Raw genomic sequence first — 22184 nt, 5'->3', positions numbered from 1 at the left:
GCAAAGACACAAGCGTAAGGCATTCACTGAATGTTTACCGTGCTTTGTTTAGCACATGAAAACATGCACCCTAGGATGGGGAAGAGTCAACAGCCCGCTATTCAAATTTTGTGACAGTCAAACTCACATTCCAGCTCAAGTAACCAAGACAGCTCTAATTGAAATTACTTTTGATAGTAGCAGGACAAGATAGGACCACAAGATCCTTTGTTCTGGATGCACACTGAGCAATTATGCAGAGATATCAACACATCTGCACATATTTATTATAATGACAATTAAAGCTCTTTGTAGAACTGTGATGTCATGATATGACCACATCTATTTATGCTTCTTGACTTTGTGTTTTGTATGACAAAGACTATTTTCAGAAGTTAGTTGCTCTTGAAATGCTAAGGAACACAAATGAGTTGTTTTTAATTACAAAAAGTATTTTTTCCTTCTAAGATACAGTAATTCAATCCCAACAGCCTGAATCATGTACGCATGCACAAAACCAAATAGAACCATGGCATTAAAGCCTTTACAGTCAGTTTAACATAACTAATAACGAGTCTTGTATCCATTCTTCATAGCTTATTCATAAAAACTATCCTTAGATGAGCTGTTTCATTCCATTGACTTAAAAGTCTTTACTCATAAGAAAATTATTTATATTAAAAAGACTGATGGGACCTGCTATCAACTGGCAACAGCATTTTGCATCGCTTAATATGTACAACATTCACCTGTGAGACTGTCATTCTCCTAACAATGCCTTTGCTGTTACTTCAGATGAAATTGGATTAGAAATTCATGTTGAAGTGAATAACAGAAGACTGACTGCAAGTTACATTTACATGCACACTGATGTTATTTTAGAACATCTGCTAGGGACAATGCACAATAGATCCCTTAAACCACCAAGCTTTAATACTTTTGCATTCTGATCCCCAACCAAAACACCCCAAGAAAACAAAATGGAACAGAGGGAACCTCCTGGCCTCAAGTTTACACTCAGGAAATATGCACCAAAGGTTTACTCCAGATTATTTTCTAGACACTAAACCGATCTCTACAAAGTGAAACAAAGCGAAACAGCAATGTAACATTGTGAAAAACAGGCCTCCTTAATTAATGAAATAAATTAATAATGTGCAAGGCTATTTATACCAAAAAGTCTTTCAGAAATGCAAATGTAAGGGATACTCAACACATTTTACTCTAACAACTGTGTAAGCACTAGCCTAGAAATCAAAGCTATTTGGGTGGATTTTTAAGAAAATCAGTTGCAATGTCAACTTTTTCCACTCTAATCAACTTCAATAGTGGCAGACTAACGTTACTCACAAAAAAGAAAATAAACACACTTAATTCTGTTAATAAAAAAAATAATGATTTATTAGGAAAACATCCAAACATTGCCTTAGCATGCTCACAGTAATTAAACCATACTGTCACATAGCCCACTTCACTGTTACTTCCAATAATCAATGTTGACTAATTAACAATAAATCCTGTTGACTGCAAGCACACTAATGGTGACATTTTCAAAGGCAGCAGCAGCAGTGTAGAATGAGTGCACAGCGAAAGACCTCACTGCTTAACCATCTTCTCCTTGTATACATACTTTTGTAAATATGGTATGTTACACATAAATATAACACATTAGGAGCCATAAAATTGCGAGACACACACCCAAATCATGAAGGATGAGAGCTCAAAAAAAAAACCAACTAATTCCTAAGGTAAGTGTAGTATCCATGCATCAACCTCCACAAAGTTCATGGCTTTATTCCTCTTTTATTCCACTGAAAAGCATTTTTTTTTCTTTTACACACTTCTACCACTGCCTTGTACTTACCTCCTAATTCCTTAACCATCTTTCAAAATGTTATTGCACCAAATGTAAATATTGGTTATTTATTTCAGTTTTAATATTCTTTTGTATTTTTTCCTAGTTATTTTTCTCTCTTTTTTTTTCTTCTCAGAAGTCTCTACTCTGACTTCTGAGATTTACAGCATCATTTACATACTCATGGATTTTGATAATCTCTGCTCTTTTGTCCATATGCAGACCAACACCTTAGCTATAATATTTCTCTGAAGTAACCTTAGACACCATTCCATGTTTTAAAGAGACTTTGTGCCCAGTGCTTTGGCCTAAACTTAATAAATAAATAAATAAGATCTCTTTGACACACATACCACGCTCCCTGAACTTCTAAGGTACATCTGGTATATAGATGGCACAATCATAAACAAATAATATACAATGCCTGGAAATGCTGCTGTGTGCTCCATCTGGCAGCCTCTTCGGTGCCCCAAAAAGGTCGCACACCTTCAACAAAAAGAGCCATAGCCAATTCTCACCTGTGAAAACTGGAGAGAAAACTAAAGAGGGGGAGCGAAAAAGAAAAAAAGGACATAGCAGCTAACCTTGTAGTTTTAACAGCTGAGCTAAAGAGTCACTTTTCAAGAGACCTGGAGCTAAGGCTTAACAGGTTCAAAAATCAGGCCCCTTAATGAAGTGAAAATTATGCTCTTTTCATAGCAGTACTTCATAGCTTGATCTAAACACAGAAAATGTAGGAAAAGAAATAAGCAAAGGTCATGAAAAGGCTTTGACAGCAAAAAGAGCTGATAATAAGGGAACGAAGGAAGAGTGCTATAAAATGGAATTAAACCCAAGCAAAATGAAGCCCTGACATCAAGTAAATGTACATGGGTTATAAAGGACCAGGAAAGCTTGGGCAAATTACTCTCAGACACAGTGTCAGTGTTATAAAAAAAACAAAACCTTACAACGCCACCCCTCAGCCTGCTTTTGAAGAAACTAGTGTTTTCCAGGCACGGTGGTGTCTGGAATCATGTCTGGGAAGAGCTGCTCCCAGGACCCACTGCTTATTCTATGTCTTGCGTTGTGTGTGTTAGATGTTATATACGTTTTTAATCAATAATTCCCTATTTGAAGAAAATAAATTTACAGCATTGGTGCTTAACCAGAGAAACTACTTTTTAGAACACTGATTTTTATCCAGAATCTGCTGTTTGGCATACTGCTAAGTACATGACACACAGTATTTTCAAAACAATACATCGATGTAATCCAGCCAGGATCAGAAACAAGACTATGGCTACAACTGCCTAGTCAAAATGCTTTAGGGAAGCAATGATTTAACCAGAAAGGGGGTGTCTATTTGCTTCTAATATAGCATATTTTCTGGTTTTGTTTTTTAAACAGAAACCATGTGTTCTTGCTTATGTAATCCACTGCTTTGTCTTCCTCAACAGCTCATTGATTCTGATCAACAAAACCACTAAAACATCCTCAATGTGCTAGACCAACCTGTACTATATTTTACTAGTTTTTAATCAAATACTCCTTTGTATGTTTAAGAACCTTAGTAATACAACTCACTTTTAGCTTTCCAATATTGGGTTAAAAAGGATAATATCTTTACCATTGACATATATCCTCATATATTCAAATATGGTTTTGATTATTAAAGGACAAGCAGTTTTATTATATTTTGACCTCAAGTAAAAAAGTTCGACTTTGTTTCTCACTGCTCCCAAGGATCTAGCTTCTTTTTTTCCCTGGCATGCTCCCCACTGTAATGTCTAGCTTCTAAGAGAAACCCAAGCTAATGAAAATCTGAAACAATATTTCCTTTTCATCAACGCCCCCAGAAAGTAGCATACATAATTTTACAGCTGGATATAAAATAATTAATACTCTATGCTAACTGTATAATATATGGTTAAAGGAATCAAAAGAGAAAAGAAACTAAGCTCAAAGACTTAGATTTTCTAGACTCGCCTATATCTTTAAGTCTTTGCATAATACCCAATCTCTTCACCTGTAAGAACAAAATCTTAAAAAAACAACCCAGATCCCTGTCAGCCTAGTAAAAGCTTGACACTTGTTTTTATGTTTAGGATCTTTAGAAAAGCAACCAAACTTACAAGTGAGAAGAATCCTATTTCCTACAAAAAACAGAACCATTGATAGGATTTATGAAGAAGGCTACCTCAAATCCATCAAGAAAACAAAGTGTTAACCCTCCAATGCTCAGGAAAAGCCTATTTTGAAAATTTCTGAAAGCGTGAGAATATTCTGCAGGAAGTATCACTGCATGCTTGCCCTCTTCTTCTGTTCTTCCCTGGGGATCCACTCTGGCCATGGCAGGAAGCAGGCTGCTGCACCAGCTGAAACCTTTGGTCTAGCTTAGCATGCCATTCTCATGCTCATAATGGATCTCTGAAAAATCAAACTGATTTCCTAGTAATCCTAATGAAAACATTTCAAAAACAAGCCATCTTCAAAAATTTGAGCTTTCAATCATCTCTGGAAAAAGTCACCTTCATTGAAAGAAACACAGTGGAACCTGACAAGAGAAGCTAGCTTTATCTATGAACCATATACAAATTTACAACATACACTTTTTAAAAATAAATAAATAAATAAATAAAAAGGACAAATTCTCTTTGAAAAATATAAATGGTGGTCCTTGTCTTCTAACATACTGGATTTTTGCCTTGGTCTAAGCCAGTTACTTTGCTTGATGGGCAAAACTGTGGCATGTGAATACAAAGAAAGCTTTAGACAACTAGTTTTTTGGACTAAGTTGAGTTACTGCTTGCTTATCATCAGTCACTGGATTTGCTTAGTCATTCCATACTATATTTGGGGAAATAGTTTGGAAACTGTCAACTGCCTCTTGTTCAGCTTTTATTATAAAAATAAAATTAAAGAAATCTAAAATTATTTATCAAAAAAGAAAGTTTATGTTGAAATGACCAAAAATATAATGAAAAAGTAATTTCAGAAACAAACCTAACAATTGGATTTTTAATAGCATCAGATAAAGCATCAAAATTCAGTTGTCAAAACTGAGCAATAACTAGCCCAAGCTGAGAAGTTGATTGCTGGGGTTATTCCTTTTTTTTTTTTTTTTCTTCCCTCCTTTAGCTCTTGTGTTTGTATGTACATTATTTTATATTTGCTTATAAGTTTTAAGCTACATATTGTACACAGAAAGCCCTTGAGGGGCTAACTTCCAACTGCCATTCATAAAGGCAGTTAAAAAAAAGCAATTCAGGAAATACATCCAAGATGTCTGAATGAGGGAAACTGACCAAGTTTTTGAAGGTATTACATACAAATGCAACAAACTGCATTTGTATGAAAATCCAGATTTTTCTAGATACTACTATGAAAACGTTGTAAAACTAAAGGAGTTTGAAATTGGTACTATATGTTCAACTCTAATTAGGTAGTTTTTAAAAATACATTATTTTTGTGTAAATAAGCTAATAAGGGTTACATATGCGTGATACAATGGAAATCAGAAACAGTGCCAAGGAGTAACAGATAGACTTACTGGAAAGGTGATACTACTAATAATGGGGGAAGAACATGAATTAGTTTTGCAGGTACTCACATGTTAAAAACACTGCTAAGGATTCCTTACAGGAAAAAAGCATCAACAGAAAATACTGAATGAAAACCTTTCTGTCACGCTGCATTAATTTGTCCAGTATTATAAAACACCTTTAGGGAAAGGTAGTAAGTTGTTTTTTTCTGTGTAATGAGTGCTGGTTTGAAGAAAGACTCCATTCCTTTATCACACATCCTGTAGTTAATTATTATTCAGCAAAAGTGTCAGGAACTAGCAACGAGGTAAAAAGGAATGCGTAAGCATATTGGTAGTGGGTTGCAAACATAAGTTACTCAAGTGTCCGTCGATGTGTGAAGCAGTATTTTTGCACTGGTTTAATTAAGGAACTAGCAAATTATAGTGACAGAAGAATACTCACACCTATTGTAAGATACGTTCAAGTAAAATTAAATAAAAGCATTATCATATAGACAATGCTGATTCTTCAAAACGGAAGCAAACCACATAACATATATTCTGAGTAACTGTACACTCTTGCATTGTTAGTCTTCCAAAGAATGTGAGCAATCCAATTCTTTTGACATCTATTACAAATACTTATAGATTTCACTTATTGCATTAAATGCACATGAACATTTGGATGACAAATGCCTGCACGTAGACAGGAAACGAAGTACTATGTAATATACCCTGAAAAGTCACAGTTTATCATAATTCGCATTATAAAAGCTGATGAGAAAAAAACACAGGAAATTCATTCCAATAAATGAATTATTAAAAAAAAAAAAAAGCTTTAAATCAAAATTGTGTAAGAACAAATTGCAATCATCTCACCTATTTAATGAGTAGAAAAATCTAATTCTGTTGGATACAGTTATCACATAGGTGAGTCATTTGGCTCAGCCTCTTTTCTGATATATATTTATTCATACAAATTCACAGCTGTTGCTTCGATACAGATAAAAATCAGAAAATAGAAAATGTTTTAAGCTGTTTCCCCCCCCATCACCAATTATTTCTTAGAGTAGACTACAAAATTTAATATCAAAAGGACACAATCAGATTGCACATAACCTGTGGAGAAAGTCGTTGTTCGTTTATTGAAATAGCCAAAATGTTATCTTAAAATAGGTATGCCTGGGAGGGTTGCTCTTATTTATGATGGACTCTCTTGATGAGGACAATAGCATTTATTTACTGCAGTAGCCAACAGCTGCATTTTCATGTTGTCTGTTTTATTAAGCAACACCACCACACTGTAATATCCAGGTTACACATTTGGTATGATACTTTCCTAAAGAGGCATCAACTGCAATTCATAAGCATCCCTCCTTGCCACATTCAACAGCTTTTACAACACTTACAAAACCCTAACAGCAGCAACACTTATTTACTGATGGAACCATCTACAGATACCAATTGATGGCACAAGGCCAAAAGGCTACACTTCTTGCTCTCATGTAAGCGTACTCACTCCATGAATATCATCTACATACGAAACTGTGATTCTTCCAGTGACTACTTTATATCTAAAAATATCACTGCTGAATGCTGCAATTACATCTCTCAGCTGGAGACATCTTGCTACATTATTTTCTTGAATGCATAAGATCCAGGCTCAACGGCGTGCTAATCAGCTGCACTAAACTCTAAATGGGATCTAATTAACTAGAAAACTACTCAGATTTGATTGGTGGTTTTTTTTTTTTTTTTTTTTTGTTTTTTTTTTTAGTTTGCTTTTAAATCCAAGCATATCTTAATCACCTTGCCTGCCCTCCAAAGAAACAGTCATGAAAAAGACAAGGTGTTCATAAGGAGAAAAAGCCCCTAACATTACAAAATATCCTTAGGTCCTGACATCATCTATTTACTCTCTACATAGCACACTTGTCCAGTAATTTCATACGGATTCTGACTTCAATATTTCTAGTCTTAAAACTGTTCAAAGGTAGGATTTACCTATGGTGTGTGTTCTGGTCAGAGTGCAACCCTAACCATTTGAACTATGCCTTGCAGAGTTGGTTGTAAATTAAAGGGAGAAGCAGCTCCTCGTCTGCAGTTTAGTCTGGGGAAGGAAACAATCCTGAGACTCATGCAAAACTAATTTCCCTCAGCACTGGAAAGTTGTCCTCCTCCTCTGCCTCCTCTCATGCTCTTACCGTTTAACAGAGCTCGTAGCAAAAAGGATGAACACAGCAAGTGACCTCATGAGTAATTTTGTCACTAACTCAGATCGCTTCTTTTCTCTCTAATATTGAAGGTATTCAAAACATATAAGCAACTAAGTCGAACATATGCCATATCTTTTTTTTTTTTTTTTTTTTTACTCACCTACGCAGTTATCACAAAGGCTGCAATGTGAGGCACGAGGTGGGCGGAAAATCTTGCAAGTAAAACAGTATTTTAATTTCACTGTCTGTCCATTGATGATCACTTCTTTTGTTCTGGGAGGGGGGCGGTATCCTCCTGAACTGGAGCCATTTGCAATATCTAAACATGGAAATGCAACACATTAAGTTTTGCACACAAACTATGCTGTATACACATAATCAGCCTTGATGACAGTCTATAGCAAGTCTCAAATTTATATGAACTCCATATTAATAGACTTAAACTACATTTTTTTTTCCTTCTCATTCTCCTAAAATAAGAACTTTTACAGATAACAAAGAGATGATTACAAACAGCATCCATAACCAACTAATTTGAAATAAAGAGAAAAAAGGAAACACTCACATCCAAGTCTCAAAAGCTGAAAGCTACCTAGATCACCAAATTTCTATGCTGTCACATCCCCTAGTAGTTCATGAAGAATAAATTACAGACAACTATGGCTATTGGTACAGGATGGTTGGAAATAGATGTTTTTCCAAAAGACTTAATTTAGTTTGACCTTGAAAGATAAGTTTGCTCCAATTCATCTCTGAAAACTGAGAGTGGACTGGCCAGCAAGAAATTATTTACATTATTTACAACGGAGCACACTCATAGATCTTGCTTTTCTGAAATTTAAAATCTACCCCCCAATTTTACTTTTATACATTTTGAAGGTGTTTTGTTTGTTTGTTTTTCCTCATTAAAAAGTTTCCAACCAGCTCAAGTGGTAAAAGTGGTGGGGTTTGGGCTTTCTTTTTGATTTTAGGGCATCAGCATTCGTTTTTCCAGTAACTAAAGGACTAATTAGGCTACATCAAAGAAGTTCAGTTCTGTCCTTTAAATGCTCCCAAGCTGAGCTATGCTGTGAAAGGTGAACATGTATAACAGTACCTTTTTCTCCATAGACCAGTTCTTGTACAATCACAAGCATATAAGACCACAGAAGTGACAAAACAATTACTTCCAGACAGGAAGAACAGTAAAACCAATTGGAAAACAAAGACAATTATTTTCCACTACGTGACTGAAACTGCATTGCAAAGTCAGGGTCACCCGCACAGCTGCTTTAACGTGTCCCAACCTGCTCACCCATTCGGTAAGCATGCATCAATAGAAGTATCTGTGGGATGCCACTGTGAATTTGACCACTGAAACAACTGGGCTTCAGAAAACTTGGTGCATGGAGAAGGTGCATGGAGAAGGTGCATATATGTGAACTGCGTATGAAGCATTCCTGAGGGGAAAGAAGTGGTGGGTACTGAAGAAACAGCTGCTGAGACCCTGCTGAGGTATGCGGATCCTGTTGGATCTGAACCAGTCAGTCCCTGCTCTGTTGCTGGGATGCTGAGCCAGGTCCTATGATCTGCACATGGAAGCAGAGGTGGCTGTGTGGCTTCCCAAACAATCAATAATACTGATTTTGACCTCAAGGCCAGTAGTACTTGCCACAGTATATATCATTTAACAGGTATTGCACTGTAAGCTACTAGTGTAGCTACATGTCGAAGTGCATCTCTACAATAAAAGTTGCTAATGTGCAATATGGACATTATCTTAAGTTACCTAGCTTTTTTATGCTTATGCTGCTTATAACAAACTTAGTTAAATGACTGATTTTAAAGCACTCTAAGCAGATACATGAATTTGATCACGTCAATAGGAATCATTTCATTTCTTCAGGTTACACTGAGAACCATTTTTTTCCATGCATACAATTTGCCCTTACTACACATTGGTTTAAGTAACTTTTGCTTTTGTTTTCTTATTCAGAACTAAGCTGAAAAGACATTCTTTTGAGGGTGTAGCATACCTGCACTTATACTGTATAAAGCTTTGCAGAGACACAGGGAAAACAGGGAAGAATTTCTTATAATTGTGGAGTTACGTTTAAAGAAAATCTTTCATATTTACAGAGAGTATTTTTTCTCTGTAGAACAAGTTATATGCTTTGTGAAATGGTGAAATAACTTGTAGGAGGAGTACTAGTCCACATGAGACAATATAATACTTTTTAGGGGAGAAAACTGTCAAAAGTTGTGATTATGAAAATCCTCTATTGCTGATCTTAGTTGCTATCACTGTAAAAGATAAATATGCTTCCATATGCTGTACCTTCAGTGATATCATCACAAGCAGGCCTGTAATACCTGTTAGGCTTTACATAAGTCCACGGACCTTATAAAACACAGGGTTATGTCCATTTCTGACCATAAGGGTCAAGATGGTCTACTAAGTTGTGAACACAAATGTAAGTCATTAGCCCTAGTTAGCTTTTCATCCGAACATGTTCTTGACTACTAGTTCATTAATAAACCAGTGTTTTCCATTTGATACTTATAGTCAAACCAAGGTATACAATTGCAGCTTTCAATACAGTTTAGAAATGCCAATGCACTTAATTTTGTGAAATAACACTTTTTTTTTTTTTTTTTCTCTCAGAAAATGTTACTTGGAAATGACTTTCAAATCACAGTCTAGGTGAATTCACTTTTTCCCCCTCTTGAAACATTCATAAAAAATCCACAGCAACTGAAAAAAAAAAAACAGTTTCAGAAGTTCAGAAAGTCCCGTGTATTTACTTTATTTTAAAATGTGCTCTGGCAGAATCTCAAAGGCAACTTTCCTTTCCTCTGGTGCAAAAGGGAGACTACTGGCCAGCCTGTTACACTTACAATGCTGGTTTTCTAAGAGGATTTTCTTCCTAACCTGTGCCATGAAGTTCAAGTTCACAGAGACAGCCAATCCCAGCTCTCTAACGGAGGCAAAATCTGAAAATCTAAGTGCAAAAGCTGATGCAAATTAAATTAATGAAAACAGTCTTGCTGATTTTCCATGGAGTCAGAATTTTCCTCACAATCCTTAATTGCATAATCAAACCTGAAACACTCAGCCATTCTGTTTATTAACAGAGAGACAGCAGTCCCACAATCTTCTAACATAACATACTCCACGTAGTTCTCTCAAATTACAATACTGATTACTAATGTGAGGTGCTGTTCAGATGAGAGACAGAAGCTGGAATTTTGTATACATACTGGATCCTTCCACTCAAACATTTGCTATTTTGGTCAATTTTCCTAAGATCTTAAGAACACACACACACTCTAGAAGGTCTCTCCATGTTTTCTTGATACAAACGTGCCCATGACCATATCATGCAAGGTTTGCCATCAACTTTAAAGTGACAATTTCAAGTGACAATGTCACTTTAAAGTGTCAATCTTCAATCATTAGAAAAATTAGTAACTATGAATACTTGTAATGTTTCCTGCTGAGGAAAACAGAACTCAATGAAAAACCTTCAGGTATGACCTACGACATTTGAAGAACAACAACAAAACAAAAATCTGCAAAAATATAAATTTCCTCCTGCAAAAATATAAATTTCTTCCACAGAAGAAATGTCTTCTGTGTTGAACCACTTAAATTTAAGCTACGTACTCAACAACTGGGGGCTCAAGAGGAAGGGTCATTTTATAAAGTGAAAAGAACTTAAATAACATTTGTCTGTTTCCAGCCAGTAATCTCAGGGATAATACTGGGAACCTGGCTTAGACAGCCACTAGCAGCTGCTAACTGCATTCTTCACATAACTCTTCATCTGATAGGCAACAAGAAACACCGACCAAGTACTGTTCCTGACTTTAGATAAAAGACTTACTGCCTTGACTTTGGAAAACGTTACACGTTATTTTCTGAAGAGTTGCACTGCATCATCTTCTTTTGGCCTAAAAGTATGTAAAATGTATTCTCACTCCCAGAAGTAAATGTAATCTTCAGTGATTTGCCGGGGGAAAGAAGCATTGAGTGCAAAAGCTTTCCGAAAGACTGACTTGATGCACGGTATAGTTTTATTAGATTTATTTTATGAATGCTGTTTAGAACATGCAGTATCAGGTATGACAGTTAGGCTGGTATCCCATCTTGGGAAAAAGGGGAAAACATAAGCAAGTTGCACTCATAAGCAGTATTTCTTTAGGCTATTGTGTAATTCTCTGAAATGCCTATGTTGTGGTGGCCACACAGATTTAATTTTATGAGGCTCTAAGGAAATCAGACTGTGCATTTCAAAACAAATGAAAGACAGGAGGGGAAACTGCGGAGAAGTCTCAAATGCAGTCTTAAGCATCAATGAAAATTAGAGAGACAAAACAAAAGGAACCCTCAGAGATGGCATGGTGATGTAGCTAACATACTGAGTTTGGGGCTTTTGGAAGGACAAGAAAGAAAGTGAGCAGAAACTGAACTGCTTCTACAGAATAAATTATGAGGAAACACATAAGTTAAAGACAGTTACCCTGAAGAAAATTCCAAAGTATTTCTTTGTTATATAGGGGCCTTTTTTAATGCTGGAAGGAAAAATTAAAGTGGCCATCTTTTTATTTATCTGCATCACTCATCCAATGCAAATAAATACAAATGTTTTAGAAGAATTGTTAAACCTTATATGCATCAAATGTACAAATGATTTCCCACCTGTAAAACCCATTCTGATGAGTTTGGTTATTCTTTTACACCTTTATATTTGGAAGTATATTATCCTAGAAACATTTGTTCAATTTTTGAAGACCACTCCACACTAAGTGAACCACAAGAGACAAAAATTATAGCTGCAAAGAGGTTATGAAATTCCAAGTGATAAAGATTAGTGAATCTCAGTGTTGATAATGTAATGTAATGCACACAGAACAAAACAAGCCTATTTATTATGCTATAAACAGCCTGCAAAACAGTCATGGAACCTTCCAAAACGTATCTTGGAATTACTGTGGCCATTACAACAGAAAGGCAGCTCAAACTCAAGTATGGTTAAAAAGCAATGAAAGGTAGAAAATATCATGGGCTGGTGATATACTAATGCACAATGCTTCTTTATATTGAAGACTTGCAGAATCCTGCTTCCTCCACCTTAAAATGATATAGAAGCAATTGATCTAAAACAGAGAAAAACTGGAAAAGAAGATCAAATGAGTGGAACAGCTTTCATACCAGAGAAGATTACACAAATAATGCATTCTCAGGCTTGAGAAGAGATGACTTATTGAAGACATAAAATAAAAAAAGATAAAGCATGGGAGCAACTGTTCAATGTCAGGAAAAGAATTACTTGGTGTCAAATGAAATAATCAGGCAGCACTTAAAAAGAAGCAGCAGTACTTCTTGTCTAACTTGCAAACTCAAAATCTAAATAGCATTCCAAGTTTCATCAGCTTCAGAAAAAAAGAAAGACAAATTAATAAAGAACAAAACCTTATAAAAATATACATATATACAACCCTTAACTTCAGAAGTCGCTAAGCTGTAGGTTATGGAGAGCAATGAGGGTATAGCAGGGCTCCTCAATTCTTTCTGTACGTGTCACTTGTCACTATCACAGATGAAACATCAGGCTAGATGGACTACTGATCTCGTAATGTAGGGCTGCTCCTGCTTTCATGCTCCCATAGAAACAACAGCCCTTCTCAATACAGTGTGTTATGGGATCACAGAACCCATGCTTATACACACCATGAAAAAAATGCAACTATTTTTTTTCTGGGGCAAAGCCAAGAAAATTTTTTCATGAAAATCATAATTAAGTAAAAATATTACATCAACAAGTTTAGTTTCTCAATTGGAAAAAAAAACTACATTACGAGATAAAAAAAAAAAAAAAAAAGGTCCTGCTGCATTTGACTAAGATTATGGCACTTTAATAGTAAATAACTCTACATTATCTCCACTGATTTTGCATTTTACAAGTCTCATGCATCTAGTTGCTTTTGTTCTATATTGAGAAAAATATACACTGTTTTAAGATCTATGCTTCTTTCCACTATGTAACAGATTTCCATATAGTAGAATAGCTAATAGATATACATACAGCATAGTAGATACTTTTTTGTTTGGTTGTGTTTTTTGTTTTTTTTTTTACCCTCTTAACTACTACTTTTCCTCACTGACCTGCATTTCCTATCAGCAGGCAAGACCTGCGCAATTTCTCTTCTGAGATCAAAGCAGTGTTGAGTACTTCAGATTCCCCTCTGGGAATCTCGTTTCCAAATTACAAAGCATGCATTCGGCTTCTTTCTTCCTCTAACGGAGCCCATCCTGTCATCTTCTAATGTCCCTAGCTAGTTTTAACTAACATTTCTTTCCCCGCTTTTGCCTTTCTGACACTTCTACTACACACTTGTGCCACCTCTTTTGAGTCATCTTTGAGATTGTCTCAATTTCAGATACAAGTACTTTTTTTGACTGCACTCTTCATGTAACAGTGATGCAGCCAGAACGGTCTCTTACTATTCTTCCCGACCTACCTCTATATGAGCATAGTTTGAATTTAAAATAACTCATATATTTAAAATAATATACCAATATAATAGTTATGGAAATATTTTTCAATAACAGTTCTCTTTCACTTTGGGGATATTCCTAATTTTTATGCAATTCCTTTTACAGAAGGATTTGTTGAAATTACCAAGCTTATGCCTCTCCATAAGAATTGCCATAAGACCCCACGTCTGGGAACTTGAGCCCCAGACTCCACACTTGCTGATAATGTAGTTCCTCATTTCAAGACTCCACTGGCCCTTTTTGGAAGACCACCAGTTTTGCTGCTAAAGAAAAGACAGTATTTTCCATCAGCTCAGTGGTCTGTGCCTGTGAAGCAAGTTTTGTGCTACCATAATTTTTAAAGCAAATTTAAATGCAAGTTCTGAAACACCCCCACATGGAAACATCTTAAGTCCCCTAATCAACATTTTAATATTATCTTGAATGCTAGAAAAAAAAAAAAAATCACCAAGTTTATACTTTTCATTTTGCATATCTAAATCTCTGTATATGACAGTCACTTTCTGTGAGGCAAAAATTATTACTGTCAGCCGCTTATTTGAAATAATCTGTTTCCTGACATAGATGAATGTGTCTTTGAACACAGGGGAAATAAACAATTCTCTGAACAGGAACCGCTGCCTGTAATTTGGATGAAAGCTAGGACATTATTCTAGGAAAAAGATTCCATGAGAGAGCTTAACGAAACTAGACAGCAACACTGATTAGGAAAAGCTATCAAATTAATACTTCACTATATTTTTTCTGTATTTTTAAACATTTAACAACAACAAAAAAAAACTTGGTAAGTTTTTGTAATCTAAGGTATGTATTTTATTGTGAGGTTTGCAGATGCTTGAGTTAGATGATTCAACAACTTCAGAAACTCAGAAGAACAGCAAACATGTCAATACCTCTATCATAAAGACTTTGAAGAAAGGAGCTGAAACCTGGCACAGGCTGCAGCCTTTGAGCTTAGCACACAATTTTTTCTGTACACATCTTGGCAGAAGGGGCACAAGGAGGGTCATAATTCACACATCTGCAGCAGCAGCTTGCTACAAGCTAGAGTTAACTTTCTTTACTGTAGAGCACAGACTAACTCCTTTTATGAGTACTCCACCACTCCAGAGAAGCCAAGGATGTCACATTCCACGAGAAGTGGGTTGACTGGAGACTGCTGCCATCGAGCACTTGGGGCAGGAACCTGGCTCTGCTTCCCAGTACCTCAACATGAAAGAGGAGGCACCTGCCCAGTCCAGAAAGAGGAAAGGCTTCAAGGAAGCTCCACCATGGTATCACAAGGTGAGCAAAAAGCAGAGTGGAAGGAAGAAAGGAAGTATCAGAAAAAGAAGGGATGATGGACAGCAAATGATGTAACCAAGTAGGAGCCAGTTAAGAGTGGAAGCCCTGGAAGCAGGGCTGAGCAGAAATACAGGAAAGAGAGGAGAACTCAAGGTGTGTGCCTAACAGACACAACAGGAATAAGAGGCAGAAGAGAGCTACAAAAGGGACTCAGCACCAGAAAGCACGGGATGCTCCACAAACAGGAACTGAAATCCACTGGTAAAGCATGTCCTCAGCCTACCCTACCCTCAAGGCACAGATCATGCCATGAAGAAATCTCTTATCAGTTATTTTAATAGCCCTGTGGACTCAAAGAAATTACAGAAAAAAAAATAAAATTATTAATAAACATTGTTTATAAATCAAATACTCTCCAAATGGTATTAAGCTAAGTTGGCTCGAGATCCCATCAAGAATATCTTTTGTAAATATAATAATTAATTTGTGACATTGTTTTGGATCTCTATTTTTACTAAAGCCTGTTAGAACCAGCCACCGTTGCTCTCCAACATACATGTCCAATCCAGCCCGGAAAAATTCACTCTTCACTTCTCATTTTGACAAACACATACATAAAAACCACTAAAACACCGTGCTGAGACAGACGAGCAAGTTGCTGCAGGTCACAAACTTCCCCAGTTCAGCCCCGTAGTCCCTCCCAGTCCATGAAGGTGTTCTCTGCCAACACTAGGAATTAGCACAGCTCCCCCCACCCAGCAGCTGACACCTGCTGGTGGAGGCCAGGAACAAAGGTCTGGAAGTAAAAGGCCCTTACAGACATACTACAGACATTTTCCGAACAACCAGGAAATATATGTATGTGTACGATGTTTTTATTTAGGTTCAAGCAAGTTAAAACACTTTTTAAAAGTTTTAAACTTTTAAATTTTAAATGTACTGCTGTGACTGGAGGCAGCTAACATGCCTTACTGTAGTGTTGCATCCATATTAAGTTCACACAGAAGCTTTTTCAATGAATAACAGGAATCAACATTTTTATAGCGAATTTCTGAAACCATTGAAGTTGTCAGCAACACAGGAAACAATTTAGGATGGGAAGGTGCCAGCCCTCTAAACTAGAGGAATGCTAAGAAGCTCCTTCCCTCACTGCCCTCCAGAATAAAAGAAAGTCATAAATTAAACTTTTCTAATTATCTGGGAAACAATCCCAGTCCTGTGTTTGGGGGAACTCCGTAAACAGAGACCAGTGAAAGTATGTGGATAAAGCCCAAAGGAAACAAAAGCTATCAATAGCTAGAAACACTGTTGTAAGGAACCAAATTTAAATCAAACCCTGAAGCAATGGAGATCTCCAGGAATCTTCGAGTCTGAATAATGCCTGGAGCAGTAGCAACTAGCTGTTTTATTTGCCTGTGTGATAGAAAAGCTAGGATTTTGTTTGCACAGTATCTGAATAGAAAATCCTGGGTGTGGTCACTGCTTTCCTTCATCTGGAGCAGAGGGACACCAACTCTTCCAACAAGCAAAAGCACTTCTTGGAACAACCTGTGGTAACTTGTTTCTGTGTCAAGGCCCTCACAACAAGAAGCGCATTGTTACAGTGCTGCCTTCTGCCTTATCTGTCGAGGGTTTTACTATTCAAAGAACATTTATTTCCTCCTTTTGGATTCTTCTTTTGCATCTTCATAACCACTGGATTATGAAAACAATGCATCTAAGACACTTTCTGTGTCAACTAGCAAGCATTCAAAATACCTTATCCTTCAAATGGGGACAAGAACACACCCAGCTGGTATTCATAAGCCTGTTTATATTTCTGCCACTCTGTAAGAGCAGAGAATTGAATTGTACATCATAAAAACCCTAAAGTGACTATTACACCACAGCCGTTTCAAAACCATAGATTCAATTAAGTATTACACATATGAATACTGGATATGAAACCTGAAGAATTCATTTGCTGTGCTTCAACTGGGGCAATCCTTTAATAAAAGCAAATTTAAAAAATGAGCTCAGAATCCTCCTGCATTTCACCAAGTAGCTGGATATAGTAGTGAAAAATACCCATCACAGCAAGATAGCTAAACGCTAATAGCTACGCTTTTAACAGACCACTATCATTATTACCTTTATATGTAATTACCAAAAAGATGCATTTCCAATAGAAAGCCTGGCTGCTTTACATAAAATGAACAGGCTATACAAGTTTTTGTTCAGAACTATTTTTTTTCCTCATCTGCAGCATCATTATTATTGCAGGTAGATAATCAGCTTGTAAATTTCAGTAGCACCTTCATTAATAGATTTTTATTTCATTTTCCTTAACTGTCTCAAGTAATTCAAAGGAAGACACAGCAATGGAAAAGCACCTACAGAACTGACAGGGAACATAGGACAGTGCCTAAATGTATGCTACCGTGCTTTCCAGCTTTTCTTACTCTCCTCTCTATTCCTCTTGAATATGTGAAAAACTGTTGTTTGGGAGAATTTTATTTAATTTGTTTTGAAACAGTTTAAAGAATTACAGCTATGATTTTCTGAACTCTCAGTCATCAGTGTAGGTGGCCCAATTCAAAGCACCAGACCTGCCTTTCTCTTCTAAACTGAGGACCATTTTATTTTACACAGCACACTTTTCTCAGAAGGGGAAGCAACAGAAGGGTTCTTACTTTAACCAGAGTTAAGATAACTTTCCTCACCAAATACATTTTTCTTCACATAAAATTATGCTCCAACTTTTCCTTACAATGACCTCACATGAAAGTAGGCACAAATTCTTCTCCATCTGGCTAGATGTCACCTTCCTGTCATGGCAATGTCAGCTGGCTCTGGGTTCTGCACAATTACTCCAAGTGATGAATAAAAACAATATAGATTTTCTTACTGAAATATGAATGCCAACAGAACACCGTTTTATAAAGTTATATTGATCTATAAAAATTGGTGAACTGCACATCAGACTTCACAAACCCATGGGGAAAACATTTCTTCTCACAAAGTTCAACAAATAGAGCTTTAACATGGTCACACAGTTCCAAAACCCTCAAACCTAAACAAAGAATACATGGAGCAAGTAAAAATAGTAAAAATAGAAGTATGATCTCGCTGTAGTGACCACCAATAAATTCATCACTGGATTTTGAAATTCTACTTCTTAAAACAATCCTTAACAAAGATAACATGTATCTTTCCAGAAAATAAAATCACTTCCTCCTCCAACAGCAATGTTCTGAAACTGAGCCCTTCAGAAAAAAAAAAAAGATAACAAAACCATGAGATTCAAACAACCACTAAATTACGTAAGCTATTAAAAACAAACTTGTTACTTTTCCTTAGTGCTAAAGGCTCAGAAAGGCTTAAAATAATGAATTAAAGTTGTTAGTTTTCTTGTTTTACCTTAACAACATTTCTTTGTCCAACATATTTCTGAAGTGGAATGCATAGCTTCAGGATGCCTACATCATGCCCGCACTCTTATCAGCTGAGTCTGAGGGAACTAATGCCATACTGATGTGAACATTCGCTGTGCTGATATGAATTCCCTTGTCATTCCGCACTTACCAGCCTGGCTCAGTGTGATTTTGGTGTGTACAAACCATGTTTGATTTCTGAGGAAACAAAACCAGAACTTCTGCTACACATGTACACCAGATGAGCTCTATCACAAATCGTGGTGTGAGTCCAAACCAATGACTTTGCCCCTCACATAGTTTCACCAGTGTGTTGTGGAGAACATTTAGTCTAGAGAACAAGACAAAACCTTGTCCAAAGTAAACTTCTCAAATTCATACATTATTGATGTAGGACTGTTTGCAACAACAGCCTTAGTACACTCTTTCGCTTTTACTGCATTCAGTTATTTGTCATGGTAGACAAAGTCTAAGCTTGTACTAAATACTGTATCAGAGACCCCACAGGTGGTACTCCTGTGCTTGCATACACCTGTTACCTGTCTCTTCAATCTTATAAGTAAGAGTTCCTCTGAAATGACTTCAGATTACATGATTTCCAATGGCTACCATTTCAAAGGAGATAGAGTAGCCATTAGCAACCTTTAGTAGTCTACTACAAAAATAAGCAAACTTACTGTTTTATGAATCAGCTCTGCAAATTTACCCTGTGTTTTCTTATCTAGGTAGTATATTCAAGCTATTTAGTATATCTGTAGAAATTGCACAACTAGAATTTAGTTGTCAATTCTCTTGATGAATGAGGCTGATTAAAATCTAGTTCACTGTCCTTTAATTGTGCAGGCTTTACACAGATACTGAAGTACAACCTTCCCAAGATTACATCAACTTACTACACTGTATATTAATACGGAGACTTATATGGCCTTTTCACAATATAAATAACAAAGTAATTAAATTCTGTTAAACTCTGAGGGTACGTTACTTTAGAAGATGCACAATTTTATTATATTTATTTGCAATATCAGCTTGCTTGCCAAAAACACTTCAAAAATTATTCACTTGTGCATTACAGGAAAACTTCTACCATACCTGTTGATAAGTATTTACAGTAATAACTATCACTCTCCAGGTTCAGTATTTTGTTTACTGACTTTCTTAGCTAAAAGCTGATCGACCATCTTTCCACAGGAATCACTGCAGTGTCATCAGACACTGCAACTCCAGGACGATTACTGTGGCAAGATAGGAGTAACTCTTCCCAGGAGCAGAGCAGCACGCTACCTTCACACAGCACATACACCCTCGGGAGGAAAGCGAAGAGACAACAGACCTTCATTGTTACCTATTTGTCTCTCTAGATCTGCTGCTTCATCTGGTGTTGCGCGTGGGAGGACACCAGGATCACTGAAACTAGTACGCAGCAGGGTCCCCATCACGAAAAAGAAAAGAATCCCACCAATTGCAGGTATAGCAGGTGTAATCTTCTCTGATAAATACGGACAACTGGAAAAAGAAAACAGATTAAACAATCAATAACAAATAATGCAACTTGTTCTCAACAACTGTTTACCCTCATAAATGCATATCAAGAATTCACTTTCTCACATGGATACATTACTTTCTTTGGAACGTTTATGAAAGCTGAAATTTCTGTTTCTGTTCAACACACTTCTGAAATTTCTCATAATCTGTTTAGTATAATACAGGTTGAAACAGCATAGCAATGATTTTCCTAATATGCAATACGTGCATTTACATAAGAAAATATTTTTATTACAGGATATTATGAGATAACATATTTACTGCAAACTTGCAAGAAGTCAATATGGGAAGAGAGGGAGGGGAAGAAGGGACTGAAAATATTCAGCCATGAAGAATAAAGCAGATAACATGATGAAATAACACAAACTAAAAATGTAATTAAATCTAGAAAGTGAATTTGTAGTTCGCCAAAAAGAAGGTGCTCAAGATCTTAACATCTGCGGCACATTCCTATAACAGCCTTGTTATATATTAATACTATAACACCAGTGGACGGTGTCCCAAAGCCTACTGATTCTCTTAATCCATTCCTTGCAGCTTAATAAGCTTGTTTACTCATTTGCAAAGTAAGGTAAATGTAACGAGAGTGCACTGCAACACACCTGGAAATAAATAATCCAGCTGGTCTAGGGCAGCATCCACAGCCCTTTACCAGCACAGGCTCTATAGTTACCAGATTTACAATATAATTACAGGTTTTAGAATGATGTAACAGTTTTAGCAATTTTCCTCTGTATTTCACATGCAATAAAAACAGAGTAGATAGCAACATCAGAATCTACACAACACATAAATATAAACATCTCCTTATGGTTGTGCAAAAGGAATGTGGGTATATGAAAACTTGGGTATTACACAGTACACCACCGGTTAATCTGAGTCATACAATAAGCACTGTAGGATGATCTCAGAAAATGCACAGAATGAACACTCTCTTCTTAGCTCCTCTATTAAGCAGAAGGAACAAAACACACAGATTGCTTCATGTATTTCAGATGTCTGCACGAGGAGTCGTAACATAAGCCTAAAAATGACACAAGCCTAACACCAACAAGCTCTAGGCCTTAGGGCTTTGTCTCCAGTTTCTAGGTATCAATCAAGTTTAATTATCATCGTCTTCCCTGTTTCTGTTTGCCGCCTTAAATGATGATTCAGATGTGCCAGCTTCTGCACCGCATGTTATCCTCAGTGGGATGTTAACTCTGAGCAAGCGATGACAATGTCAACTTCGCTGCCCATCACTGCAGCCGACGGGATGGGGAGGGAAAGGAAGCGCTTTTCCTATCAGCTACCACATGCCAAGCGTTTACCTTCCTGCACCATCCCATTAAATGCACTTGGATACTTCAGAGAACAGTGGGTTTAATGGATGCAAGTCCAAATGCATTCTATAGCACATCATACCGTTCCTGTGGTGGACCACCCTTTCACCCTACATGAATGTAATACTGCAGGCAAAACAGGTAACAGAAGATTAAACAGACAACTGGGTACTAAAATAAAGAAGGGGGCAGAGAGGGACTGATTTCATAGACAGGATAGACTGTTTAAATACTTGGAAACATACTTGAAAATGCACACTTCAGAAATCTGTTTCCAAGAGCCAGATCCACGAAACCAGTGCTAAGGGAAGCAGGAGCAAGACAGCTGGTAGATGTAGGCCTTGTTCCCTTACCGTCAGAGAAGCCAGTCAGAACGAGCAACCAAAAGGAAGCTTTCACAGCACACAAACACCCTACTGCTCATTTCATTTCTTGCCACAAAGGATCATTGAAATGAAAGCTACTGTAATACGCTCAGACAAGAGTACAAATATGCTGCAAGAACATATTTTTAAAAGGATTAG

The 22184-nt window shown here is 36.7% G+C and overlaps 1 protein-coding gene and 1 long non-coding RNA gene across 6 annotated transcripts in view; both read right to left on the bottom strand.

Annotated features, from left to right (window-relative positions):
* The window catches only part of ZDHHC14 (zinc finger DHHC-type palmitoyltransferase 14), a 105714-nt gene that overhangs the window by 29021 nt on the left and 54509 nt on the right, over window positions 1-22184 (bottom strand). For 3 of the 5 annotated variants that reach the window (XR_004749083.1, XM_035320147.1, XM_035320149.1), the window contains exons 2-3: window positions 20127-20299; window positions 7716-7874 (exon numbers count right to left, since the gene is read on the bottom strand). Coding sequence is in view for 4 of the 5 variants with exons in the window: in XM_035320147.1 (XP_035176038.1) it covers window positions 7716-7874; window positions 20127-20299 (332 nt within the window). In the remaining variant the exon portion in view is untranslated. The remainder of the gene's footprint in view (window positions 1-7715; window positions 7875-20126; window positions 20300-22184) is intronic. The other 2 variants (XM_035320148.1, XM_035320150.1) reach the window with 1 other exon arrangement.
* On the bottom strand, window positions 561-7709 carry LOC118163505. The gene is made up of 3 exons (XR_004749085.1): window positions 5967-7709; window positions 5155-5157; window positions 561-575 (listed from the first exon to the last, which is right to left on the bottom strand). It is a non-coding gene; the product is annotated as an uncharacterized LOC118163505 (long non-coding RNA).

Source organism: Oxyura jamaicensis, chromosome 3 (assembly GCF_011077185.1).
Source record: "Oxyura jamaicensis isolate SHBP4307 breed ruddy duck chromosome 3, BPBGC_Ojam_1.0, whole genome shotgun sequence".
Classification (NCBI taxonomy): Eukaryota; Metazoa; Chordata; class Aves; order Anseriformes; family Anatidae; genus Oxyura; species Oxyura jamaicensis.
The sequence above is the reverse complement of the archived record's forward strand: the minus strand, read 5'-3'. Positions and strand labels throughout refer to the sequence as shown.